This window comes from Castor canadensis, chromosome 6 (assembly GCF_047511655.1).
Source record: "Castor canadensis chromosome 6, mCasCan1.hap1v2, whole genome shotgun sequence".
NCBI classification, from domain to species: Eukaryota; Metazoa; Chordata; class Mammalia; order Rodentia; family Castoridae; genus Castor; species Castor canadensis.
In genome coordinates this window covers 171,798,483-171,822,466 of record NC_133391.1, presented here as the reverse complement: position 1 = coordinate 171,822,466, position 23,984 = coordinate 171,798,483, and the positions used below count along the sequence as shown (strand labels likewise).

General features: G+C 39.9%; 1 protein-coding gene across 5 annotated transcripts in view; it reads left to right on the top strand.

The window, feature by feature from the left end:
• Nucleotides 1-23,984, top strand: part of Adcy2 (adenylate cyclase 2) — a 370,478-nt gene that overhangs the window by 12,879 nt on the left and 333,615 nt on the right. For all 5 annotated transcript variants that reach the window (XR_012449249.1, XM_074077754.1, XM_074077756.1 and 2 more), the window contains exon 2: nucleotides 2,324-2,521. Coding sequence is in view for 4 of the 5 variants with exons in the window: in XM_074077754.1 (XP_073933855.1) it covers nucleotides 2,324-2,521 (198 nt within the window). In the remaining variant the exon portion in view is untranslated. The remainder of the gene's footprint in view (nucleotides 1-2,323; nucleotides 2,522-23,984) is intronic.

The window sequence follows — 23,984 nt, the reverse complement described above, 5'->3', positions numbered from 1 at the left end:
CTACTGGAGAAGGCGCCCTACTGCTCACACAAGTGTCTTAGTTACCTGATATTTAAAAACTTAAAAATAAAAGCCAGAGAATAGAAACTCCACTATGCAAAGCAAAACCAACATCTAGTCTTATATATATGCTATACCCATCAAGACACTGGCTGTTTGTCATCTCTACAAATGACTTTCCAAGAGGAAGTGCAGGAAAAGCTCCAGCAGGGCTTTCAGCTTGTTCCCCGCTTCCTGGATGGACTGCCTCACAATCTTTCTGTTTCTGAGGTTACTAATTTTTACTTTGCAATCATGCATACTTTTCAATGCTTTTTAGTCTTTCTGGAGATGCAAGAGCCAGTGAATTTGGTGATAGCTTCTCCTCTGCTGAATTAATGAAACAAGTCACTAATTCAATTAATAAAAAAAGTGACAAGTCACGCTAGAAACATAGTCTTCTGCTTCTTTATGGGCCAGCTTTCCACCCACAGCTCAGCTAAGTGCATTTTGTGAGGTTTAAAATGAAGTTGGTTTGCAAGGCTCCACATGTGTAGCAATCCTAATCTTGAATCTGATATCCTCAGACGATGTTCTGTCATGCCTCATGCACACTGATTTGTGGTGTCTGAGTTTTGGGGAGCTTTTGCAGGTAGATTCTAATACACCCTTTTGCAATGATTGTTAAAAGTGTCGGAGGCTTAAGAGTAATAACTCAGGGAGGTGGTCATGGATAAAAATAGCAGTGGAGGGAGACAATAAGAGCATTTTGTTGAGTACCCTGATTTTCTGCTACTTCTGGAAACACACATTCTTCTGTCCAGGCAATGACAGATCTGGCTTGGTTGAGCTGCTGTCCACTTCATGGCCAGAGGACTGAGCACCTGCTGTGCAGATCTTGCAGGAGATCACTAGGCTGGAGTCCCGGCTCTCTTCCTGGCCAGCTTACAACCCCTGCCTCAGTTTTCTTACCTGTAGGATGGAAGAGATTGATATATGTAAGAGTGCTTAGCACAAAGAATTGTGCTCACTAGCACTTACTATTCTTATTATTGCCGCCTGTTTCCATCAATTGACGCGTATAATTGTGAGGGAGAAGTGAAGTCAGTTGGATGGGCCTGGGTCCTAGTTCTGCTCCCTTGCTGGTAACTTGGACTCCCTGTGGGTTTTTAGCTGTTATGCTGTGCTTCCCTGTCTCTCTATGCTTAGTTGCTTGGTGTTTGGATGGAGCTGTCTCCAGTGTTATGTTAGAGCTGCTAATGGGATGGAGGAAATTGGTACTCACCAGGACAGCTTAGGGATCATCTGGGTCCAGCATTTGATAGATGGTTAATCCACTCCACAAGTCTCTGTTAACTTTTACCATTCCAAAACTCAAAGGAAATTTTCATGGTCTGGACCATGTGGGTTTTCTGATTGAAACTCTGATGTATGATAGTAACTGCATAGGTGTGGATGAGGATTACAGACCTTTGACTGTGTTCCATCTCTTGGTGACTGCCGACCATACACAGTCCCAGCTTCAGGTATTTCAGAAGTTGCAGCCTTAGTCCATGTTTGTGTGATTGGGAGAAACACGACGTCTACAGCACGGTGCTCCATCGTGTAGAATTGAAATAGTGTGTGTGTGTGTGTGTGTAAAGACACAAATAGAAAAAGAGTATTAATGTGGGAAAATGAATTTAGAAAAATACATCAATAAGAGGCTAATCATAAATTCTCATTTTCTTTTGCTGTTGGAGCCCTGAGAGTCTAAAGATGTAGAACAGCAGGTACAGCGGACTCCGCTAAGCACTTCCTGCTCTCCAGCCTTCTATATTTAGTACTTTCTGACCTTTTCCTATTAAAACACTAATTGCCATTTGCATTAAGATAAAAGCTCATCATTTCAGAAACTGAGGCAAGTTAAATATATTTTCTTTAATAAAACATTTCAAATCCATTTGGAAGACTTTATTTCCTGAGGTCAGGATACTTATGATCCCCTGACTGAAGTTGGTGGTCTTATTTTTCCTGGCATTAATGTGGCCTTGAATTCATTCACTTTTCTTGGGCTTATGTACACAAAATTTATTTCTTCATTTCTCAGGGAAAATGTATATTTGAGGATCTAATTATTTTGCCTAGTTTAAACAGACAATATTGGATGATCTATTTAGAAAAAACATAGTTATTTAATAAAAAACTTAAATTTTTAGAAGCTCAAATTGTTCTCCTTTTGAAATAGTTTTTAAACCCAATGTACTTTGACACTGATTAACGTCAGTAACATTGTAACATAAATCATTGTTATCAAAGTGTCTCTCAATTGTAACTTCTCTATATTTTGTTTTTATTTCCTCAGGAAGTTGAAGAGCATGTGGCATTTTTAATAACAGTTCCAACTGCCCTGGCAATTTTCTTTGCCATATTCATCCTCGTCTGCATTGAGTCTGTGTTTAAGAAGCTTCTCCGTGTTTTCTCGTTGGTGATATGGATATGTCTGGTTGCCATGGGATACTTGTTCATGTGCTTTGGGAGCACGATCTCTCCCTGGGACCAGGTAAGGTGTTAGAGTATTTTTGTGTATTTCCTTCATGCCATAGTTAGTTCTGTAAACTCGGCCCTAACCTCTAAAGAAGAGACCTATGACTAAAAACAAAGTTTTATTTCTAATTGTATATTTATTTATTTTTCATAGATAAATAATATTTGTATGTATTTATATGGTGCAATGTGATTTTATATATTCACATATCAAATCAAACAAGTTGACAGATCAAGTATCTCACCTTTTTGGGGGGAGATAAGGATGTTTAAAGTCTACTCTTTTAGCAATTTTGAAATGTACAATCTATTATTATTAACTGTGTTCAGCATTCTGGGCAATAGATCACTAAATTGTATTCATTCTGTACAAATGAAAGTGGAATAAACCAGGAACACAAAAGAAATTGTCATCATACAGGTGCCTGGTGGCCGAAGTCACTAACATTCATTGGAACTCATCAATTTTCCTGGCAGCCAGGGGGCTAGGCTGGTCCCCTGTGGTCCCTTGGTTGGATGGCTGAGCTGCACCTGGTGCAGTCTTGTTCATGTCTCACACAGCAGCATTCCCTGTGCCTCCTCAAGACTGGCTGACACCATTAAATTCTTCCTCCATTGCAATCATCTTCTTATAGAAAGACTCCTCTGACAATGTTTTTCTAGTGACATGGTCACATCTTATGAAAACTGCTTTGCATTCTGGTCAGGACCTACAGTCTATTTTGCTCCTGGTGAGGCTCTTGGCTTAGAAAATCCCCATGTCTGAATGGCAACAAATCTTTGTGAGTGTGGTCTGTCGATGGCTTTTCCACAGTGCTGCTGCTCTGCTGCCATGTGCATGGTTCTGCTCACTTACCCATCTTGTGCTTTCATTGAATGGTGTGTTTCTAGTGGACAGTGGGGTGGAGATATAGGTAGATGAGCTGTTAGCTTAGAGCTTGTATGGAAGCCACAGGGTTTTGTAGACATTCAGGAAGAGAACAAATTGAGCAGCCCAGTGGGGTATGCCAATGTTGGTGGGGACATCTAAAGTCAGGGTGTGGGAGAGGAACAGAATCCAGAAATGATGGAGGAAAAGCCAATGAAGAGATGAGAATAGGTAAGTAGAGTTGCTGTGGAGACTAAGGAAGAAGAGAAGTTCAAGATGGGATTACATGGACCTCATCTGCCATGGCAAGGGACAGAATAGTCTGGTTGGAATGAACCCTGGCTAAGCCCTGACTAAAGTTCCTACTGGGTTCTGCCAGTCCATAGTCATGTGACCTCTGTCATGCACTCTGTTGTGATAGGTTTCAGTTTCTTCTGACAAGAATGAAGGCTGAGCTGAGTGAACTCAAGTTAGTCTGTCTGGCTCTGAAATGACATTGTCATAGTGGATGCATGGATTGGAGGGCAGCTCTATCTTTGTTTCATCACTCTCCCATCAAGCCCCTTAGAGAGCTTGAAACAAGCCCATGTGCCCTAGGCAGCACTCTCCCAGTCCTCAACTCCTGCCTCTCTTCACACCTGGATCCATGGCTGCCTACAGCCTACCAAAGGCCTTCATACTGGCACACAGGTAACACAAACAGGACATCAGCCAGAGTCTTGTATTGCTTCTCTATGGCATGAACATAGATGCTCCCTGCATCAGTGCCACCTTAATTTAACAATACTGCTTAACATGAAGACATACTTTCTGTAAGACCAAGTTTCCCCTACTTGTTCAGAATTTTCTTAACTTATTTTTCCATATGAATTATAGAATTTCTGTGTCATGTTCAGTGGAAAAGTCCAGTTGGTATCTAGATTTACATTATATTGAATTTTTGAATTTTTGCTTTGAAAGTTATTTGAAGCTTAGGATTTTTTTTTAAAAAAGGGTACTATAAGAAACATCCAGAGATTTGCTCTCATTTGTGTTGACTCTTTCCGATGAATGACATGTATAAATCTTTAAGAATTTTGATAATCTTTTATGTGTTTCTGAGACTTTTTTTCTTTATAAAATTAATTTTTCTTAGATTTGTTCTTATGTGCTTGAAATTTTTGCCATTTATAAGCAGACTTCTTAAAATTACCTTTTCTAATTGATTAATATCAATGCATAAGAATACTATTTTTTATGTTCATCTATATCCAGTGATCATGGCACACTGTTATTAGTACTATTGGTTTGTCTGAGAGTCCATCATCTGCAGTTGTTAGGATCCTTTTTTCTTCCTTCGAAATCCTCAATTAACTCATTCTTATGTCATCATACTCTATTGGCTGGGACTTCTAGTGCAGGGGTGAATAAGAGAAGACCATGACATTAGATCTGTTTCCCAAATTAACTGAACATCTAAAATTTCATCAGTAATACAATGTTTTCTTTATCATTATTGCTACCGATAATAGAATGGTTGATTAAGATAAGGTCTTCTCATCCGTCCGGAATGTTCTTCTTCCACAGTTGCATGTCTTTTTAGAACAGCCTTCCCTGCCCTTCATATTCCACCCCCTGAGGGAACCTCCTTACCTGCCTTGAGATTTTTCCATGGCACTTATGGTGATTTGAAGCTCCTGAAATCCCACTGCATACCCTTTTCTTTGTTTTCTTCTTCTGGGCGGGGATGGGATGCTTTCCATCATTGTGCTCTCACTGCTAGGACAATGTTGCCCTGCACATCTGAGAAGACAGTTGCGACTCATTTGGTCTCTTTGTCCTTGAATAGCTGTGTCTTTTCATCTCCAGGTTTGCCTTTGTTATTTGTGTCCACTTAGTTTTTTCTCTTTTTTATGCTCTCTACCTGCTTTAGAAAATCTCTTGAAGGATCATAAACATGCTCATTTCATACTCATTTTACTTCTACTTTCTCAAGACTGAGACCTGTTCTCTCAGGTTTTGAATGTGTTGGCCAGATCACTCAGTATTAGCTAGTCCTATGTGCCCTGACATTCGTGTTTGCAGGCTGATCTCCAGCTGGATTTCTTTATCCTGCTGAGTACACCGTATTTTACAATGGTGTCTTGCTGATGGTTCCAAAAGCTATGAGATCCAGTGTTCCTGGCTCCAGCTGTTTGGTGGTAGTGTTTGCATTTTACATCGAAGTCTTCCCTGCTCACCTGTGGCTTTGTGCAATGACTTCCGATTATGTTTCTACTTCCCACTGATAGACAGCAGGCTCAGATGGTGTTGCTATACTTGCTTTTCAACTTTGGGTTAGAAAATATTTGAACCACTATGAACTTGAAATTAGCAGAAGCAATATAAGGTGTTCCCTGAATCCTGATGTAAATGGAGTAGTTTTTAAGTATTCAGTAGCAATGCATATAGAATGCACCTCTCCCTCCTTTCCCCAGCTTATCACACAGAACACCAGCCAGACTTGCCAGAGTCTCCAGAACAAGGATGGGGATGTCTGCCAGTGTCCCCAGTGTCACTGGATAGGGAGGGAAGATGATCCACCAAGGTTGCCAAATGGTGTGGAGAAAGAATCCTCTACTCAGAGCTGCTGAGGTACCACAGCTGGACTGTGAGGGGCAGAGGCTGGAGTTAAGGAATGCACTGTGGGAGGAATGCCATTTGTTCAAAAGTGCAGTGTCGGCTCCATGGGTGGATGCTGTTTTGGGTTCCTAGGGCTTCTGTCACCAAGTACCATCTGAATTGTATTCCATGGCTTAGAACAGCAGAAATGTACTATCTCCCAGCTCTGGAGGAAGAAACCTGAAGTCACAGTTTGGCAGGAGTGCATACCTTCTGAAGGCACTAGAAGAGTCCTTCCTGCCTCTCCCTGCTTCTGGTGGTACCAGCGAGACTCAGCGTTTTTTGGCTTATGGATGTTTTGTTCCACTTCTCTGTCTTCACTTGGTGTCCTCTCCCTGTGTCCAGGTCTGTGTCTCTTCTCCCCTTGTAAGAGCACCAGTCATGTTGAATTAAGGCTCCCCTAATAGCATCATCTCCTCTTGATTACATCTAGGAAAATCCTGTTTCCAGATAGGTCCTGAATAGAATCCCATTCACTTGTTATGGGGCTTAGGACTTGAACACATCTTTTGGAGGACACAGTTCAGCCCTTAACAAATTTCATTTCACTAGAGGACACACTGTTCCCTAAGTTAGTGCACTGCTGGGGCCAGGCAAGCACTGTGTTCTATAGCTTGCTGCTCTAGCTTTCACTCTCCCTGCTTTGCCCTAACTCTCCTAAGGTTCAGCTTCCCTTAGATGATGAATCTACTTGGTTAGGAAATGTGTTCCAGGGAGGTTTTGAAGCTTTTTCAAAACACTTTCTATCAGGAATTAGAGATGTTTTTGGGTGAGAAAGTCATGTTGATGTAAATCAACACTAATGAGTAAAAAGAGAAAATAACTGCCTCCCACATTGTCATTTAAATACAGTCTCAGAACACTTTAGTAGGTGTTGGCTGACCTCTACCTGTCCCAACAATGGAAGTGCTACTACTTGGTTCCTACATTAATGACATTGGGTACATTCTTCTTGCCTGACACTTCTGAAAAATATCTTCAGTTCACATTGTAAAGCTTAAAGGATTGTTGTTTGTTTGGTGGTACTTGGACTTGAACTCAGGGCTTCATCCTCCAAGGCAAGTGCTCCACTGCTTGAGCCATGCCTCTAACCCAAGGCGAAGTTTTTAAGTGATGTCTTATTTAGTAAATGTCTGAAAAACAAATCATTTCATCTTAACTGATAATTTCTGACTTAAGACCCAACTCCCAAGATGATTTTCAGTGATGAGAACACCATTCAGAAGGCTGAAGTTGAGAACAGGAGACTTGGTCAGCTCAATGTGCAGAATGGTGGATGCTTATTCATTTACTGGGAGCTGGTCAGAAGTGGTGACATGTAGAAAAGAGTAAGTCCTGTTTGAATCTCATTCCACTTTTGTTCATTTCCCTCATAATGAAGAGCTCACCGAAGAGAGTTAAATGACAACGTTGTCCCTGGAAGCCCCAAATCAGTCATGGCAGGGAGACCACAAGTGCTGAATTATTGTGTAGACATGTTAAATTACTACCAACTCAGAAGGCTAGCACAGTGCTGTAGGAAGAAGTGCCTTTCTTTGTCCTGTTACCTAAAAAGATATCACTCAGTATGTGCACAGGTGTGTTTCTTACACAAAGTAGGACATCAGTGTGCAAACATCTTTTTTTTTAATTGAAAATGGGTGAAAATGAAAGAAAATAAAGACCTCTTGCAGCTTTTGAAAGGGTAGAGAATCTGTTTGCTTTCCCTCCAGTGCAGTTATTTGGACTGTTATCAAAGATGTGCTTGCCACTGGAAAAACCTTGTAGCTTATGAATGAAAGGAGGAAAGTGCTCTTTATAGATCCACCCCTTCCTTGGGTTTACAAGCAACCCATCACCCTGTGCTACCTTGCACCAGGACAGTTTCTCAAGGAAGCATTTTGGACATAGTATGAAAAAACATAGTGAGAAATATTTAAAAGCACCTAAATTATTTCAGTTAACAACGAAGATGAAGGATTTTTTTAAGTGGCAGAATCATGTACTGAGAGATGTGAATTTTAAGGAAGTACATGTGAGTTGGACCCAGCCTGCAGTGCAGTTATTTTGGGATCCCACACATTTCTGGTTGTTTAGAGCAGAGGCAGTGTTTCTGAATTCTCCCTACTGTTAAGAAATCTTCATCAGAGTGTGGTGAAAGTTGTCCTGGCTGCAGTGAAGTAGGAATTCACCATAACTCTCACCTGGTCCTTCCCAGACCTGGTCTTGCTTGAATAGAGAATTCTGTTTGTGTTTTTGGAACAATCTCTCTGCTTCCTCCTCATTCTCCTTAAGCTTTTCTTAAAAGGTACACAGGCCTGGCACTAGAGATGGCTTTTCAATTAAACTGTTACCAGGTCATTAAACAAACTCTGCCATTCTTACCTCTGCTCTTTAGTGGATAGCCACCATGGCCCATGTGGATCTTAAAGACCATGTGGCTTTGGAGGCATTTTATGTTTGCTGCTATATTTCCAGTGCCCAGCACTGTACCTCACCCATAGAGATCGCACCAAATAACTGAGGAGAAGACTGAATCATTCCTCAAATGATGTTTATTTCCACTTGACTCTCCTACCGCCAGATGCTGGAAACCCCTTCAAAGTCTCACCCAATAGCAGCTACTGTCTGAGTGTTGACACCCATAACTCATTTGCTGCACAAACCTGTGAACTAAGTGCTATTATAATTTGCATTTTGCTGATGGGAAAACTGAAGTCCAGAAACATTAAATAGCTTCCACAAAGCCACACAGCTAGGAAGAGACCAGAATCTAAACTTGGCATTCTGGTGCCATCAAACATGATGTATGCTCATTGTCATCAGTGCTGAGGTGCTCCCTCTGATGGTACCTTGGCAAGTGACACATGATCATTTAACATGGAAGGAACACATTTTGGAATTCTGGATTGTTCTCTCTGAGCCATTTTTGGGTTATATCTCATTAAGACAAACTTCACGGGAAGGGAACTGACTCTTCTGAGATCCAAAATCTCAGTACCATTACTGTTTTTAGTTACCAACTGATATTCTTATTTGGAGGCAATATCACTCTGTAGATGAATCAATAAGAGAAACAGGACTTATTTTAGTCAACAAATAACAGCCCATATATGTAAGTGTATATATACTTATTCTGTACACATTACAGAGTACTATTATTTGGGAATCAATTATCATTTTTATACTGAAGCTGAAATTTCACTTCCTATAACAGATGCCTTATAAGTAGATTCCTTAAAATTTCATCCCTTTACTGTAGTTTCTTTCTGAGTCTGTCTTAGATGTCTGCCACAGGTCCCTTTCTTCCTTATAGGAAAATTCCATTAGAGTTGACAGGTGCAGGAAAGGCATTCATCAGGACTCCAGTTCATAGTTCAGTTCAGCTAATCACCAGCTGGTCCTGTGTCCTGCCTGTGTTGGGTGTCATCTCCGGCCTCACATGGAGCCTGAATGGGGTCATGCACTGTCACAGTCACCCTAATCCTATGTGTGCAGCTCTCTGAGCATCTGATGGAGCCTTCTGGGGAAAACAACATGATGGCTGATAAAAGAGTCAGGACCATAGTCTGGAATTTGTGGTGTTTTCTGGAAAGAGCTGAAAGGGAAGAAAAAATGTTTCCTGGTCTTCCTAAAACATCTCTTCATACATCATGAGTCCCATGTACTCGCCAAATGACATTATGAAGGTTATCTTGTCATATAATTCCTATTACTCTTGTCTTGGTTCTTGGATGCTGTTGTCATAGCCCAAGGAGCAAAGGGCATTGGTGACCAACACAGCTTCATCTCTACCAGGTTGGGCTGTGTGTGTGTGCCCAGGCATGCTTGCAGTGAAGCTGCCAGAGGATTGGGAGTGAATTCTGAACACTGCGCTAGAGCAGCAAGTTCTCAGGAAAAAATAAATTCCCAGTTCAAATTATTTCCTATTAAGAGTTGCTAAGCAACACCTCACTTAGCTCCTCCAGTTTTCTGTATTTCAAATTTCCTTTTCTCTGCAGTCACTAACATCATCTTCACCTAACTCATAGGAAGAAGCAGGGAACACACTCAAATCCAATAACCACACTCACATGGAGGAGATGTTACAGAAGCCTTGCAGATCTGTATAAACACTTACAAAAACAGTGAAATACTTTATTATATATTCTCACCATCTTGTATGTAGTCACTATATTGCATATAGTATTTACATTCTGCATTTTCTGTGCTTCTAGTGCTTCCTCTATCTATGTTTGTCATCTGAGATAAAAGTTTTTACTTTGTAGATTTGGGTTCAGGTATTAACACACAGTTTAATTAACCCATTGTGCTTGTCTTATCTACACTACTATTTGCTACCTCAGGCCTTGTGTCATCTCATTTATGACCACCATTCTCACCCCCAAGCTCATAGAAAGCAAAGCATCATGGACACAGAGAGAGAGGCAGGTGTGTGATACAGGCCATTGAGAAGTTACCTGAGAGTAGATGAGGTAAAAAGGGCCCATCCCTCCTCAAGGAAGACGATTTAATACTTTTAAACACTATTCTGGCCAAACATCATCTACCTTCTGTTTCCAATGTCTTGTGCCTGTAACAGGGGTTATAATCAGAATGCAATATTCCCCCAAGATTATAAGTGAATATTGTGTTTCCATCATTTATTTTTTAGTCATTTCTGTCTTTTGTCTTTGTCTATTTGTGCTGCCATAGCAAAATGCCACAGATTGATTAATGTATAAACCATAGAGTTCTATTTCTCACAGTTCTGGAGATAGGAAGTCTAAGATCAGAGCACTGGCAGATTCCTTGCTACTCTTTGCTTCCAAGATGGCGCTACCTTATATGTTTTCACAAGGTGGAAGTTGAAAGGGTAAATGAGGATGAATGCTGTTTTCTCACAGGACAGAAGAAATGGAAGGACCAGGAAGCTCTCTGAAGACTCATAAAAATATTAATCCTATGAGTGAGAGTGGAGTTTTCTGCCTAATCAGCTGTGCAAGGTCCCACCTGTCAATCAATCCTGTTGCATTGGGGTTTAAGTTTCAACATGAATTTTTGGTGGAACACACATAGTCAGTGAAACCACAATAGCTGTGGCTTGGAGTGTGCAGCTATTTCTTGATCTTAGTTGTACCACCATGAACATGGAGACTCTGGTATTTCTCTTCACTCTTGGAATATGCTTGCATCTCCCTACTGAGACCTGGAGCTACTGCATAGGCTGCCGCCCACTGTAATGCTCTTGGAAAACATAGCTCCTCTTAATATCTCTGAAGACTGTATCCAAACACAGGGACAGTGATGGAAGATTCAGCAGGAGCAGAGTTTAAGGAAGAAGAGCTTCACCAATTGGTGAACCAGGTTAGAGATAAGAGTTAACACCTGCTTTGTAACATTTGTATTTCTGGACTATAGTAGTGTTCTAAGGCTCACAGAATCATGTACCATAAAGTGGGGCCTTGGAACCACAGAAATTTCCTCACAGTTGTGGAGGTAGGTAGTCTAAACCAAAGTCCAGGGCTCCCTCAGAAATAGGGGGATCCTTCTTTTCCTTTCTTGGCTTTTTGTAATTTGCTGATAATCATTGGTATCCCTTGGCTTACAGCTACATCAGTCCAGTCTCTGCCTATGTCATCATGTGACATTCTTCCTGTGTCTGTCTTCACACATCCATCTTCTAATAAGGAAACAGTCACAATGGACTAGGGCCCAAGCCCACACCAATATGGCCTCATCTTAATTAATAATGTCTCTAATAACCTTATTTCCATATAAGGCCACATCCTAAGGGTTAGGGCTTCAGCATATCTTTTTTGGGGAGGGAGGGATACAGTTCAACTTATCATAAGTACTAAGGAAAGACTTGATACAATATTAATTATGGAAATCATATTTCCATTTTTTCTCTTATATGGGAGTAAGTGTTCAAAGGCATAAAACTTACCTCTCAACCTAGTCTGTGCCCAGAATCTGCTTCATATGTATGAGTCCCAGTACAGAGTACAATTGTGAATTCCTTGTTTCAAAATTATGGAGTATTTCAAAATAGTATCAGCAGAGCATTGAAGCAAAGTGGACCCTTCTAAGCCCAGATCTGGGAGAGCATATAGTACACTTCCCAGGCAGTTGGCTTGCCTGTCTGTTGTAGTGCAGAGAGGAGGACTGTATATTTGGAAGAGGATTTGGGTGTGGAGGGTGTCATGTTTAAACTTCTGGCAGCAGGTTGATGAAGACCACTTATTTCTCTTGTCCAGACACTTTGTTTCAGAGAGGAAATTCATACTTGCAGGGGGGTTCATCCAACCATCTGAAGCCTGAGGAGGTCTCTACACCAGAGGGAATCAGTGCAAAAAGGAGATGGGGAAAATAAGAGAGATTCTTAAAGTGGTTGCTTGTCTCTGCTGGGATAAAACACTAGAAACAGTCTTAGACTGAGAGTGTAGACTTTTTGCCCAACAAATTTCTTGGCTCTGCTACATATGGTTTATGATTGTTTTTGTTTTTCTACGTAAATTCAGCTTTTATTTTAAATAGGAGCTTTGGTGCCTGGGGGTCCTTTAATATATACTAGTCTGTGTACTGGTGCAAATCATGTTAAATTTATTTTGCAGTAAGTTGGCTTCGGCAATTGTATTGTCTAATAAATTCAAAGCTGAGATGAATAAATATTTTAAAACAAGTGATATGAAAATTCCATTCCAAATTAGATGCTGTGTGAATGTCCATCTGCAAACATAATGAGATAATGGAGACCCAACTTATTCTCCCATGCCAAACAACTAAAAAATTGGACAAAACACGTAACAGTGGTTTTAAGATAGTGCTCAGAAGAGGGTATAGGAAATGGACCTTTATAAGAAGAGAAGCACAAGAGGTGGGCTTTAGGATTGCCCCAGCTTTCTGCCGTGAGTCCCTCAGCTACATCCCAGGGAGGAGGAGGCAAAAACAGAGCCTATCAATTTCACTGAGTTACAGAAACAAAGTTCTGAGTCTGGGAAGGCAATGATGTTGGAATTCTCTAGACAGAATACCAAGGAGGAGAGAAGAAAGAGAGAGAAGGAAGGAGGGAGGGAGGGAGAGAGAGAAAGAGAGATAGAGAGAGAGAGAGAGAAAAGAGATTTGTAGCAGGCACCACTATTTACCATTCTTCAGCAGAGCACTGATCAGCACATGATAAGAGAACCTACCAAGGTCAAAGAAAGAACCACCAGGACAAAGCAGATGAACAATTCTTTGTGCTAATACTGAGCCTAGAAGAGCAATTATAGTGACAAAGTGGGACTTTTCCTATGGATAAGAAAATCATTTGATCAAGAAGACCCAAGGGTTTAAAATTCAAACTCTTAGTAAGAGAGACTGAATATACATGACTCCAAAATCTACAGTTTTGCTCGGAGATTTCAATGCCTTTATTTTATTAACTAATGGAAAACAAGAAAGAAAAGCAATAAGAATACAGGAGGATTGAAAAGTCCTACCCATCAAGGGGACCTAACTGATTCACAGGGCACTCTACCCACCAATGCTGGAGATGCAGCCTTTCAAGTGCATGTAGAAGAGTTATTACCAGGGCTATAAAAGTCTAAGTTAAAAATGATTGTTACCATAAAAAAGTATGTTCATTGTGGTCTTAAATTAGAAACCAATAACATGGAGAAATCAGGAAAATTAATAAATAATTGGAAAGTAAACAACCCACTTTTAAATAACACATGAGTCCAAGAAAAACTTACAAGGGTAATTAGAAACTATATTGAAGTCAATGAAATTAAAGCATGTATCACAATTTGGAGGAAACACCTAAAAAAAGCAGCTTAGAGGGAAATTCGTAATAGTAAATGCTTAATGTAAGGAAGAATGGCTCAGGTCAGTAATTTAAGCATCCACTAGACAAAGGAATACAAATTATCAGAAGAAAAGGAATTAAAGCGAGAAGAAAACAATGAAATTGTATAAACAAAATCCACAGAGATAGCCAATAAAACCAAAACTGATTCTTTGAGAAGACCAGTAAAACTGATCAAACTCTATTCAGCTTGATCAGGAGTAAAGATAGGAGATAAAATTATCAATGTTTGAAATATGAAAAGGGTTATCATTTATAGATGTTACAGACTTTAAAAGGATAATAAGTTAGGGTTTAGATCTTGGGTTTCTCTCAAAGGCCCTTATTTCTTACATCTGCCCTATAGCATTGTACTGGACATACTAGTTAGGGGAAAAAGCAAGAAAAGGAGTCAAGGGATTAGAAAGTAAGGGGTTAAGATGTTTTTATACACAGGCATGCCCATTGTCTGTTCTGCTAGTCACAGCTTCTTGTGCCTACTGAGCCCTTCAAATGTGGCTATTTCAAATTCAGATGCACTCCAGAAGTATGAAAAAAATGTAAATTATTTAATTAATAAATTTTTGTTCATTATGCAATAAAAGGATTAAACTTAATTTTGCCCATGTAGCTGCTAGAATCTTTTTTTTTAATTCTATCACACTTTTATTTTTTTTTCATTTTTCTTTTATTATTCATATGTGCATACAAGGCTTGGTTCATTTCTCCCCCCTGCCCCCACCCCCTCCCTTACCACCCACTCTGCCCCCTCCCTCTCCCCCCACCTCAATACCCAGGAGAAACTATTTTGCCCTTATTTCTAATTTTGTTGTAGAGAGAGTATAAGCAATAATAGGAAGGAACAAGGGGTTTTGCTGGTTGAGATAAGGATAGCTATACAGGGCCTTGACTCACATTGATTTCCTGTGCGTGGGTGTTACCTTCTAGGTTAATTCTTCCTGAACTAACCTTTTCTCTAGTTCCTGTTCCCCTTTTCCTATTGGCCTCAGTTGCTTTAAGGTATCTGCTTTAGTTTCTCTGCATTAAGGGCAACAAATGCTAGCTAGTTTTTTAGGTGTCTTACCTATCCTCACCCCTCCCTTGTGTGCTCTCGCTTTTATCATGTGCTCATAGTCCAATCCCCTTGTTGTGTTTGCCCTTGATCTAATGTCCTCATATGAGGGAGAACATACGATTTTTGGTCTTTTGGGCCAGGCTAACCTCACTCAGAATGATGTTCTCCAATTCCATCCATTTACCAGCTAATGATAACATTTCGTTCTTCTTCATGGCTGCATAGAATTCCATTGTGTATAGATACTACATTTTCTTAATCCATTCGTCAGTGGTGGGGCATCTTGGCTGTTTCCATAACTTGGCTATTGTGAATAGTGCCGCAAAAAACATGGATGTGCAGGTGCCTCTGGAGTAACCTGTGTCACAGTCTTTTGGGTATATCCCCAAGAGTGGTATTGCTGGATCAAATGGTAGATCGATGTCCAGCTTTTTAAGTAGCCTCCAAATTTTTTTCCAGAGTGGTAATACTTGTCTACATTCCCACCAACAGTGTAAGAGGGTTCCTTTTTCCCTGCATCCTCGCCAACACCTATTGTTGGTGGTGTTGCTAATGATGGCTATTCTAACAGGGGTGAGATGGAATCTTAGCGTGGTTTTAATTTGCATTTCCTTTATTGCTAGAGATGGTGAGCATTTTTTCATGTGTTTTCTGGCCACTTGAATTTCTTTTTTTGAGAAAGTTCTGTTTAGTTCACTAGCCCATTTCTTTATTGGTTCATTAGTTTTGGGAGAATTTAGTTTTTTAAGTTCCCTATATATTCTGGTTATCAGCCCTTTGTCTGATGTATAGTTGGCAAATATTTTCTCCCACTCTGTGGGTGTTCTCTTCAGTTTAGAGACCATTTCTTTTGATGAACAGAAGCTTTTTAGTTTTATGAGGTCCCATTTATCTATGCTATCTCTTAGTTGCTGTGCTGCTGGGGTTCCGTTGAGAAAGTTCTTACCTATACCTACTAACTCCAGAGTATTTCCTACTCTTTCCTGTATCAACTTTAGAGTTTGTGGTCTGATATTAAGATCCTTGATCCATTTTGAGTTAATCTTGGTATAGGGTGATATACATGGATCTAGTTTCAGTTTTTTGCAGACTGCTAACCAGTTTTCCCAGCAGTTTTTGTTGAAGAGGCTGCTGTTTCTCCATCGTATATTTTTAGCTCCTTTGTCAAAGATAAGTTGGTTATAGTTGTGTGGCTTCATATCTGAGTTCTCTATTCTGTTCCACTGGTCTTCATGTCTGTTTTTGTGCCAGTACCATGCTGTTTTTATTGTTATTGCTTTGTAATATAGTTTGAAGTCAGGTATTGTGATACCTCCTGCATTGTTCTTTTGACTGAGTATTGCCTTGGCTATTCGTGGCCTCTTGTGTTTCCATATAAATTTCACAGTAGATTTTTCAATCTCTTTAATGAATGTCATTGGAATTTTGATGGGAATTTCATTAAACATGTAGATTACTTTGGGGAGTATCGACATTTTTACTATGTTGATTCTACCAATCCATGAGCATGGGAGATCTCTCCACTTTCTATAGTCTTCCTCAATCTCTTTCTTCAGAAGTGTATAGTTTTCCTTGTAGAGGTCTTTCACATCTTTTGTTAGGTTTACACCTAGGTATTTGATTTTGTTTGAGGCTATTGTAAATGGAATGGTTTTCATATATTCTTTCTGAGTTTGCTCATTGTTAGTGTATAGAAATGCTAATGATTTTTCTATGTTGATTTTATATCCTGCTACCTTGCTATAGCTATTGATGATGTCTAGAAGCTTCTGAGTAGAGTTTTTTGTGTCTTTAAGGTATAGGATCATGTCGTCTGCAAATAGGGATATTTTGACAGTTTCTTTACCTATTTGTATTCCTTTTATTCCTTGCTAGAATCTTTAAAACTATGAATTTGCCTAGCATTATATTTGTATTGGACTATATTGGTCTATGTTGAAAATCCTGTGGAATCTAGGAAAAGATATGGAACTAGAAAGTAAGTTTAGTGAAGTTACACTTTATAAAGTTGATAGAAATAAACTGTATTTTAATGCATTTGAATCACCCAGTCATAAAATGGAAAAATACAAAATACCAAAGAGCAAATTTGAATAAATATGTACAACTCTACAAAGAAAACTATAGCACAATGTTTAGAAAAATTAAAGGACTAAAATTAAATGACTGGGGAGGTGAATCCTTCTCATAGATCCAAAGACTTGGTATGGCTAAGATGCCAGTTCTCCCCTGATTCATCATCTAGAGACCCTGTGCAATCCCAATCAAGACTCAGTAGGCCTTCTGTGGAGAGCAACAAGCTGCCCTAGTCGATATGTGGAAGTGCAGAAGACAGGACATCCAGGAATAAAAAGAAATTGAAAAGTCAGAACATGGAGATCTCACCTTACTAGGCTCAGGATTGATTTTAAATCTATGCTAATAAAGTCATTATGGCATTGATGTGAAAGTAGCCCTTTAAGCCAGTGGAATATGTTAGACCATCCAGAAATGGCAATGTTCCAAGCCAGTTCCATGGAGAAAATACAAGCTTTTCAGAAATAGCTACTGAAAAACTTGAATAGCATTGTGCCAAAAGGTGAATTTCTACCCTTACCTCACAAAATAAACAAAAGTTAACATAAAATGGATCATAGGCTGAAGTGTTAAATCTGAATCTATTAAACATCTGGAAAAATGTGAAAGAGGCTTTTAGTACCCTTGGGTTAGAAAACTACTTTTTGTGTGTTTGTGTAGTACTGGGATTGAACCCAGGGCCTCATGCTTTGAGTGCTCTGCCACTTGGCTTATTCCCCCTGTCCTCTTATATGTATGTATGTATTTGCTTACTTACTTACTTATTTGTATCTGAGATAGGCTCTCTCTAACTCTTCCTGGGCTGGCTTCAAACTCTCTATGCTCCTACTTCTGAGTCCCAAGAAGCTGTAGTCACCAATGTGTGTCACCATGCCTCACCAGAAAATTATGTCTTAAATAGAACACATGAAAAGAGGTGAGATACATAAAAGTACTCTGATAAGTAGTATTTTATTAAAAAATCATTATGATTTGAAATGGAAAATGCAAGCTGTACGCAGGGAAAAATAGTTACAATGCATATCCCTGACAAAAAACTTGTATTTAGGATATATTACAGATTTTAACTACTTAGCAATAGTAAGACAACACAATAAAAAACTAGCATAACCTTCAAAAAACACTGCACTACAGGAGCAGATGGATGGCAAAAATTCTCATGCCGTTATCTTCTGCATCACGAGGCTCTTGGGAAATGTGAATGCAGAGTCCAGTGAGGTATCCTCACACAACCAGCCATCCCAGTTGCTAATGCTGAGAAAGCTGATGGTGCAGTGCTGGCAAGGACACAGAGACCAGGGTCCAGCCATCCAGCTGTAGGACGTGTAGGAGTGATGGTTCTTCACCATCCTGGCTTTGGTGAGAGTGTCACAGGTATATACATATGTCAAAACTCATCGCGTAGTGCATTCGTAAGTATGTGTGGTTTTCATGCCATGTATCAGCTATACCGTTGCACATAAATAATTCTCACCTCTTCCATTTCAATTAATAATATATATCCTCCATAGGGAGGGAGGTAGTTTTCCTATTAAACATGAGACAAAGCAAAACTAAGATGTATGAAGAGATTTTATGACTTGACAAAAATATAGAGCAGTTCCAAGGCTGGACCCCACTGCTCCTCTTTTCTTTCCACTCAGGTAGTCTGGCTTGTGGACTTCTGACTGTATCCCATCCCGGCTTTTGCAATGGCTTAGAGAAATGAGGGATCACAAAGGAGAATAAAGTCTCTGGAGTGTTCTTAGAGAATGGTGATATTTTCATTTCATGAAGTCTGAGAAGACGATTTCTTGACCAAAGACTTAGTTTTTTTTTTGAAGATTGGCAAATCAGTTGCTGAGTCATTGAAATATCAGTCTCCATTCAGTTTTTTTGCACATGGTACAAACACACACACACACACACACACACACACACACACAAATGCTTAGGTCTCTGGGCTGTATTTCTTTTGATGTTCTCAAAATGCAAAAATTACTTTTATCGGTATTTGACCACCTTATGGGAGGCATAGCTAAAGAATCAAATGTTCTAGGAAGCATAAAAGTACACAATGAATTATTTTTAAAAATGTGTAATGGTTACTTAACCTTTGTTTTTAGAGACAGGCAAGGCAAATTTCTAATAAGAGGGAATAAAGGAGGAACTTATTTTAATAAAACAAATAAAATAATAAGATCAAACTGTGTCATTTTGTCCCTGATATTCAAATATAATTCCAACTAGCTTTTCTTCCCTGTAGATATTCAACATTCTTAATACAAGGGAGCATAGCCTGTTATAGGAAAAGGACTAGGTTAAAACACAATTACCTAGGAACTGGATAAAGCAATTGCAGTATTCCTACTCAATGTGGTACTAAGAGTCAGATGAGTAAGTTGAACACACATAAGTCAAAATGCACCATGGTTCCCTTTGGTGTGGGGCACACAAAGGACTTGGTCCACATTCATTGTGTCATGTTACAGGTCACCTTTGCCTTACATACATTTTTTAAGAGAGAACATTCAGAGTCTGCATATGACAATGGACACTCATGTCTTTCCTCATTGAGAGTTCAGACACCCAGGCCAAGTGGGTGACACATGAACTTTACAGGCTCTAGTGATGTGAACACAAACTCTAAGTGCTGTCATACAAACTGACATGGAAGAATGGCTTTATAGTCAATCTGCTGGTTGAGGTGTAGCCTCTCCAAGCTTCAGTCTGGTTGTCCATGTGTTTTGTAGAGTGGATCAGAAACCCTAGTCTTGGTAGGAGCTGGGATCCTACCAAGTCATGTCTCCCACATTCTGGTTATAAAGAGCCAGACATAGCAGCCACAACTCACTGTATTTCTGTCCATGGGAGGTCTGTGGGTCCAGAGTCTCTATGGAGCTAACCGTGGAGAATTAACTGTAGAGAATTAGAGTGACAATTTGTGATTTGATTGCTGTTATGAGAATGCTCCTGCCATTAACTAAAATACTTTATTCTGGTGTTACCTGGGTAACATCAGTTGAGTGTGTGTTGAGGATAGCATCAGAAAAAAGGGGAATCATGAACTCTCCTTGGGTAGTATATCCAGGCTGCAGAAGAGTCTGAGGACTGTCACTGTTGCACTATGAGGTCATTGTTTGGGGCAGATTATGTTGTGCAATATCTTGGATTACATAACTTGGAAGGTCTGTGGGAGCCTTTTCATCATCTCTCTAACACTTGTGTGAACTGATTTAAGCTCTTCTACTGTGTGAACTGATTACTGATCTTCTAAAGTGTGGCCCAGGGAAGAGGATGAATATTTTCAAAATAATGGCATTATTTCTCCAATTTTTGGAAAGCCATGGATTGGTTTTGATTGGCATTTTCTTTCACAAGTGCCCCTTCACACATGATTTAACACATCTGCCAGGATGGGAACCTGTACTTCTAGTTATATGATATGGTCAGAATTTCCAGTTGAGATGGCCAGCAGAAGTCTGTGACCAGCAGGGACAGTAAAGGACATAAGACAGTTTGTTTCTAAGCATAAGAAAAACTCCCATTGCATAAAAACTTCAAGTTACATGAATATTTTTTCCACAAAAGTCCAGTACAATTTCTAATTAGTTCCAATTCAAAGACCATGGCCCCAGGAGTAAGTGGAGGTGGTGTTGATTATTAAAAGAACACCTAAGGTTTCGCTCCCATTTTAAGCCAAATTATTTTGGGTGTAGGGTATTATCCACATACGTCAATGGTAGTTCCAGACAAGACTCAGGCTTTGCTCATGGTTCAGTAATGTTCTATGATCAACAGTAGAGACTTGAGCATTTTTAACACTTAGACAAGAACAACTGAGCTCCCCCTTTTCCCCTAACACATTAAAATAAATAGTGTGGACTTCTATAGAAAGAACCCATAGTCAACATTTTGGAGAACCTCTGAAATCTCAACATCCTTGTCTTGATTTTTGAGTGGCGTCATCATGGAGTGCAAACATAATTGACCATGTTATCTGTGAATTCCGTATTTGTAAATTTACCTATTCTAAAATTTATATGTAACTTCAAAATCAAAGACTGGGGTCATTCACAGAAAGACAAAAACGTTGTCATAATGGGGTTTGAATTCAGGGTCTTATGCTTACTAGGCAGGCATTCTACCAGTTGAGCCATATCTCCAACTCTAAAATGGTTGAGTCACCTGAAATTCACCTTCCCAGCTGAGGCTGACCAAGGCATGATTCTGCTCTCTGGTTCCAGCTCTCCTATTGTAAAGCACCCTATTTTGTAGTTTAGTGTCACTTTTTTACATTTTTTGTGATTCATATTGGTGAGTTTATTGTTTAATGTGTTTTCCAGACATCATGCCGCAGTAGTGTCCAGTGTTCTAAGCTCAAGGCTATGATGTGTCTTAGGGAGAAAATTCATGTGTTGGATGCTTTGTTCACCCATGAGTTATAGTCAGCTCAAGGTTAATGAGTCAATAATATATATTAAAGAAGGTGTTTTAATCACACAAAAAACAAGATTGTTCACTATTCTATTGATGAAAATTCTATGACCATGACTGTATAAGAACCTAACATTAAATTTAATGGTCCAGGATTCTCTAATTCAGTATTTGTGGCAACTGTATAGGCATAAGTTCTATGTGTAGAAAAGTGGACTGTATCTGTCCTTAGGAGCAGCAAGCAAGGAACCTATTGGCATAGGAACCTATGGAAATGCCATTGCAATGACCGATTTCACACTTCTACCATGAAACATCATATCTGATGTACTGAAATGGTATGTGCATACTTCTGTGAGTTGTGTGTTTGGCCCACATGAGTTGAAATGTAGTAAACTGATGGTCGTATTGCAGGAACGGGTTTGAATTTAGTTTTAAGGAATTCCAGGATTAACAAAGGTCCTTAACTCACCAAGTCCTTGATGAATGATCTCTGGTATCTTTGGTGACATCATTGCTCTTCAGCAGCTGGTGCATTTGGCAAAGTATTGATGGCAGATGATAGATCAGGTGACATGTCACTCCCAGCCTGAAGATAACGGTGTAGAAAGCTTAAGGATGGCACACTAGGCCTATGCAGCCTGTTGGGGACACTTCTGTGATGGGGTGGGTCTAAATCCAGGTATAACTTCTGCTCTAGCCATCATACCTTAAACCAAACCCTGTGTAAGGGTCATCTTGATGAGTGAGAATGCAGGTGTGTTGGCATGTCTTAGAATTAGGTTTACTACTTAGAATATATTTGTGTGATAGCCTGGATGCCTAGTAGCTTTTCTTACATCCTGAATGTCAAATCCAGTTTAGCCAAGAAGACCCACTGGAAGAGTCCAAATGGAAGGGCAGTCGATGAGATGATTATGAAAGCCTCATGCCAATACTGAGGGCTCTTTTTTAGTAATCCTAGTAAGAAACAAGAGTTTTACCCAGAAAGCTTCAACTTTTCTAGCTCCTCTTCTTCCTATTAGGGCTTTGTGCTCACCGCTGCCATTCAGTTCAGTTCAACAGGTGATTATGGAGTGGCTGTTCCCAGGTCTTAGAATTAGGCAAAACCATTTGCCAGCATAGAGCTACACTCTTGTGGGGCAGAGAGAAAACATCATAAGTGATGTGTCATACAGAGGGCATTGCATCCTGTTAGGAGGTGATGAATTTCAGAGGGAAAATGAGAATTAAGACCATCATCAGGTGATGAGGTAGCCAGGTACCTCCACAAAGAGTGGACAGTCTGCAGGGGATGGATCCTGGTGAGGTGAACAACAAGAAAGAATGCCAGAAGGGTGCAGGGAGCTAGAACCACTGAACTTTGACTATGGCTTGACTACTTGCCTGGTTTGAGTGGCTTAATTTCTTTGAACTTTAGTTTCTTCAGGTGTGAAATGGGTGTGATGAATCTTCACAGGTCAGTTGCCAGATGTAATGAATAGTAAACCCTTTAATACTTCCTGCACATTTCAGAGAATCCAGAATCTGTGCTCCACAGACAGGGGGAGGCACTATTAGGAGAAGCAGATGAGAGGTGAAGTGTCTGTTCTGCCATGGGGCAGGGAGTAAGCCCAGTCAGTGGTCCTCCTGATGAAGAGGGTACAAGACCCAGCAGGGCCTGTTCATCTGAGAGCCAAGATAGGGCCATGACCCCATTCCTTCTCTGCATGACTGCAGAATATACCATTGCTGGACTCTGGATCTTTCTCTGATGTTGGCCTGACCTCAAAGGCAAAGCAGAATTATGAAGATGTCATGGCATTGTGGTAGAGTTTCCTGTATAAATGGCTTTTTATTTAAACCTCTTATGAAGGACTTGTGGTGTTAAGAAGCTTAAACACACAAATGCACACATGGGTATCCATGTACACATGTATTATACATATTGTAAACTCAGTAATAAGAATACTAATTTATTGGGTTTACACTAAACAAAATAAAAAAATTATGTCTATTATTCATGAGAAGTTGTCCTAGAGGAAGTACCAGAACCTAACCTTACTGTAAACAAAAGCCATCTGATTGTAAGTGACATTGGAGAGGAAGAATCTATGGTACCTCACTTCATGAATGAGGGTGAGGAGGAGAAGGAAGAGCTAGAACCGCCTGCAGGCTTTGAGTTTCTGAAGCAAGAGAGAAGAAGTGTGTAAAGGAACATCCCTTCTTCCAGGTGAAGGAGCCTATGCATCAGATGTGAGTTCAGAGCCCAAGGGAAGGACTCCTTTAGCCATCTAACTATTGATCTCTGTGTTAGAGTGCCTGCCTGGCAGGTACAGTGCCCTGGGTTTCACCACCAGCTCTGCAAAAAATAAAATATAATAAAAAATAGGTCAGTATCCACTCAGAGCTGTGAAATTAGACGGGAGAGAGGTATATAGTAGTAGACAGTTACCACATCACAAGAATGGCCAGAGAAGTAGAAGTCTCAGTCAAGTATAGTGCAAATGGAGAGAATAAAAAATAGTGAAATGGGGGATAGATGTGAAGAAGAGCAAAGGCTGAAGGGTGGCCACTAGGTTGGATTTTGAATTTGAAAAAACATGGAATGAACACCTTCCTGGCAAGATGAGGTT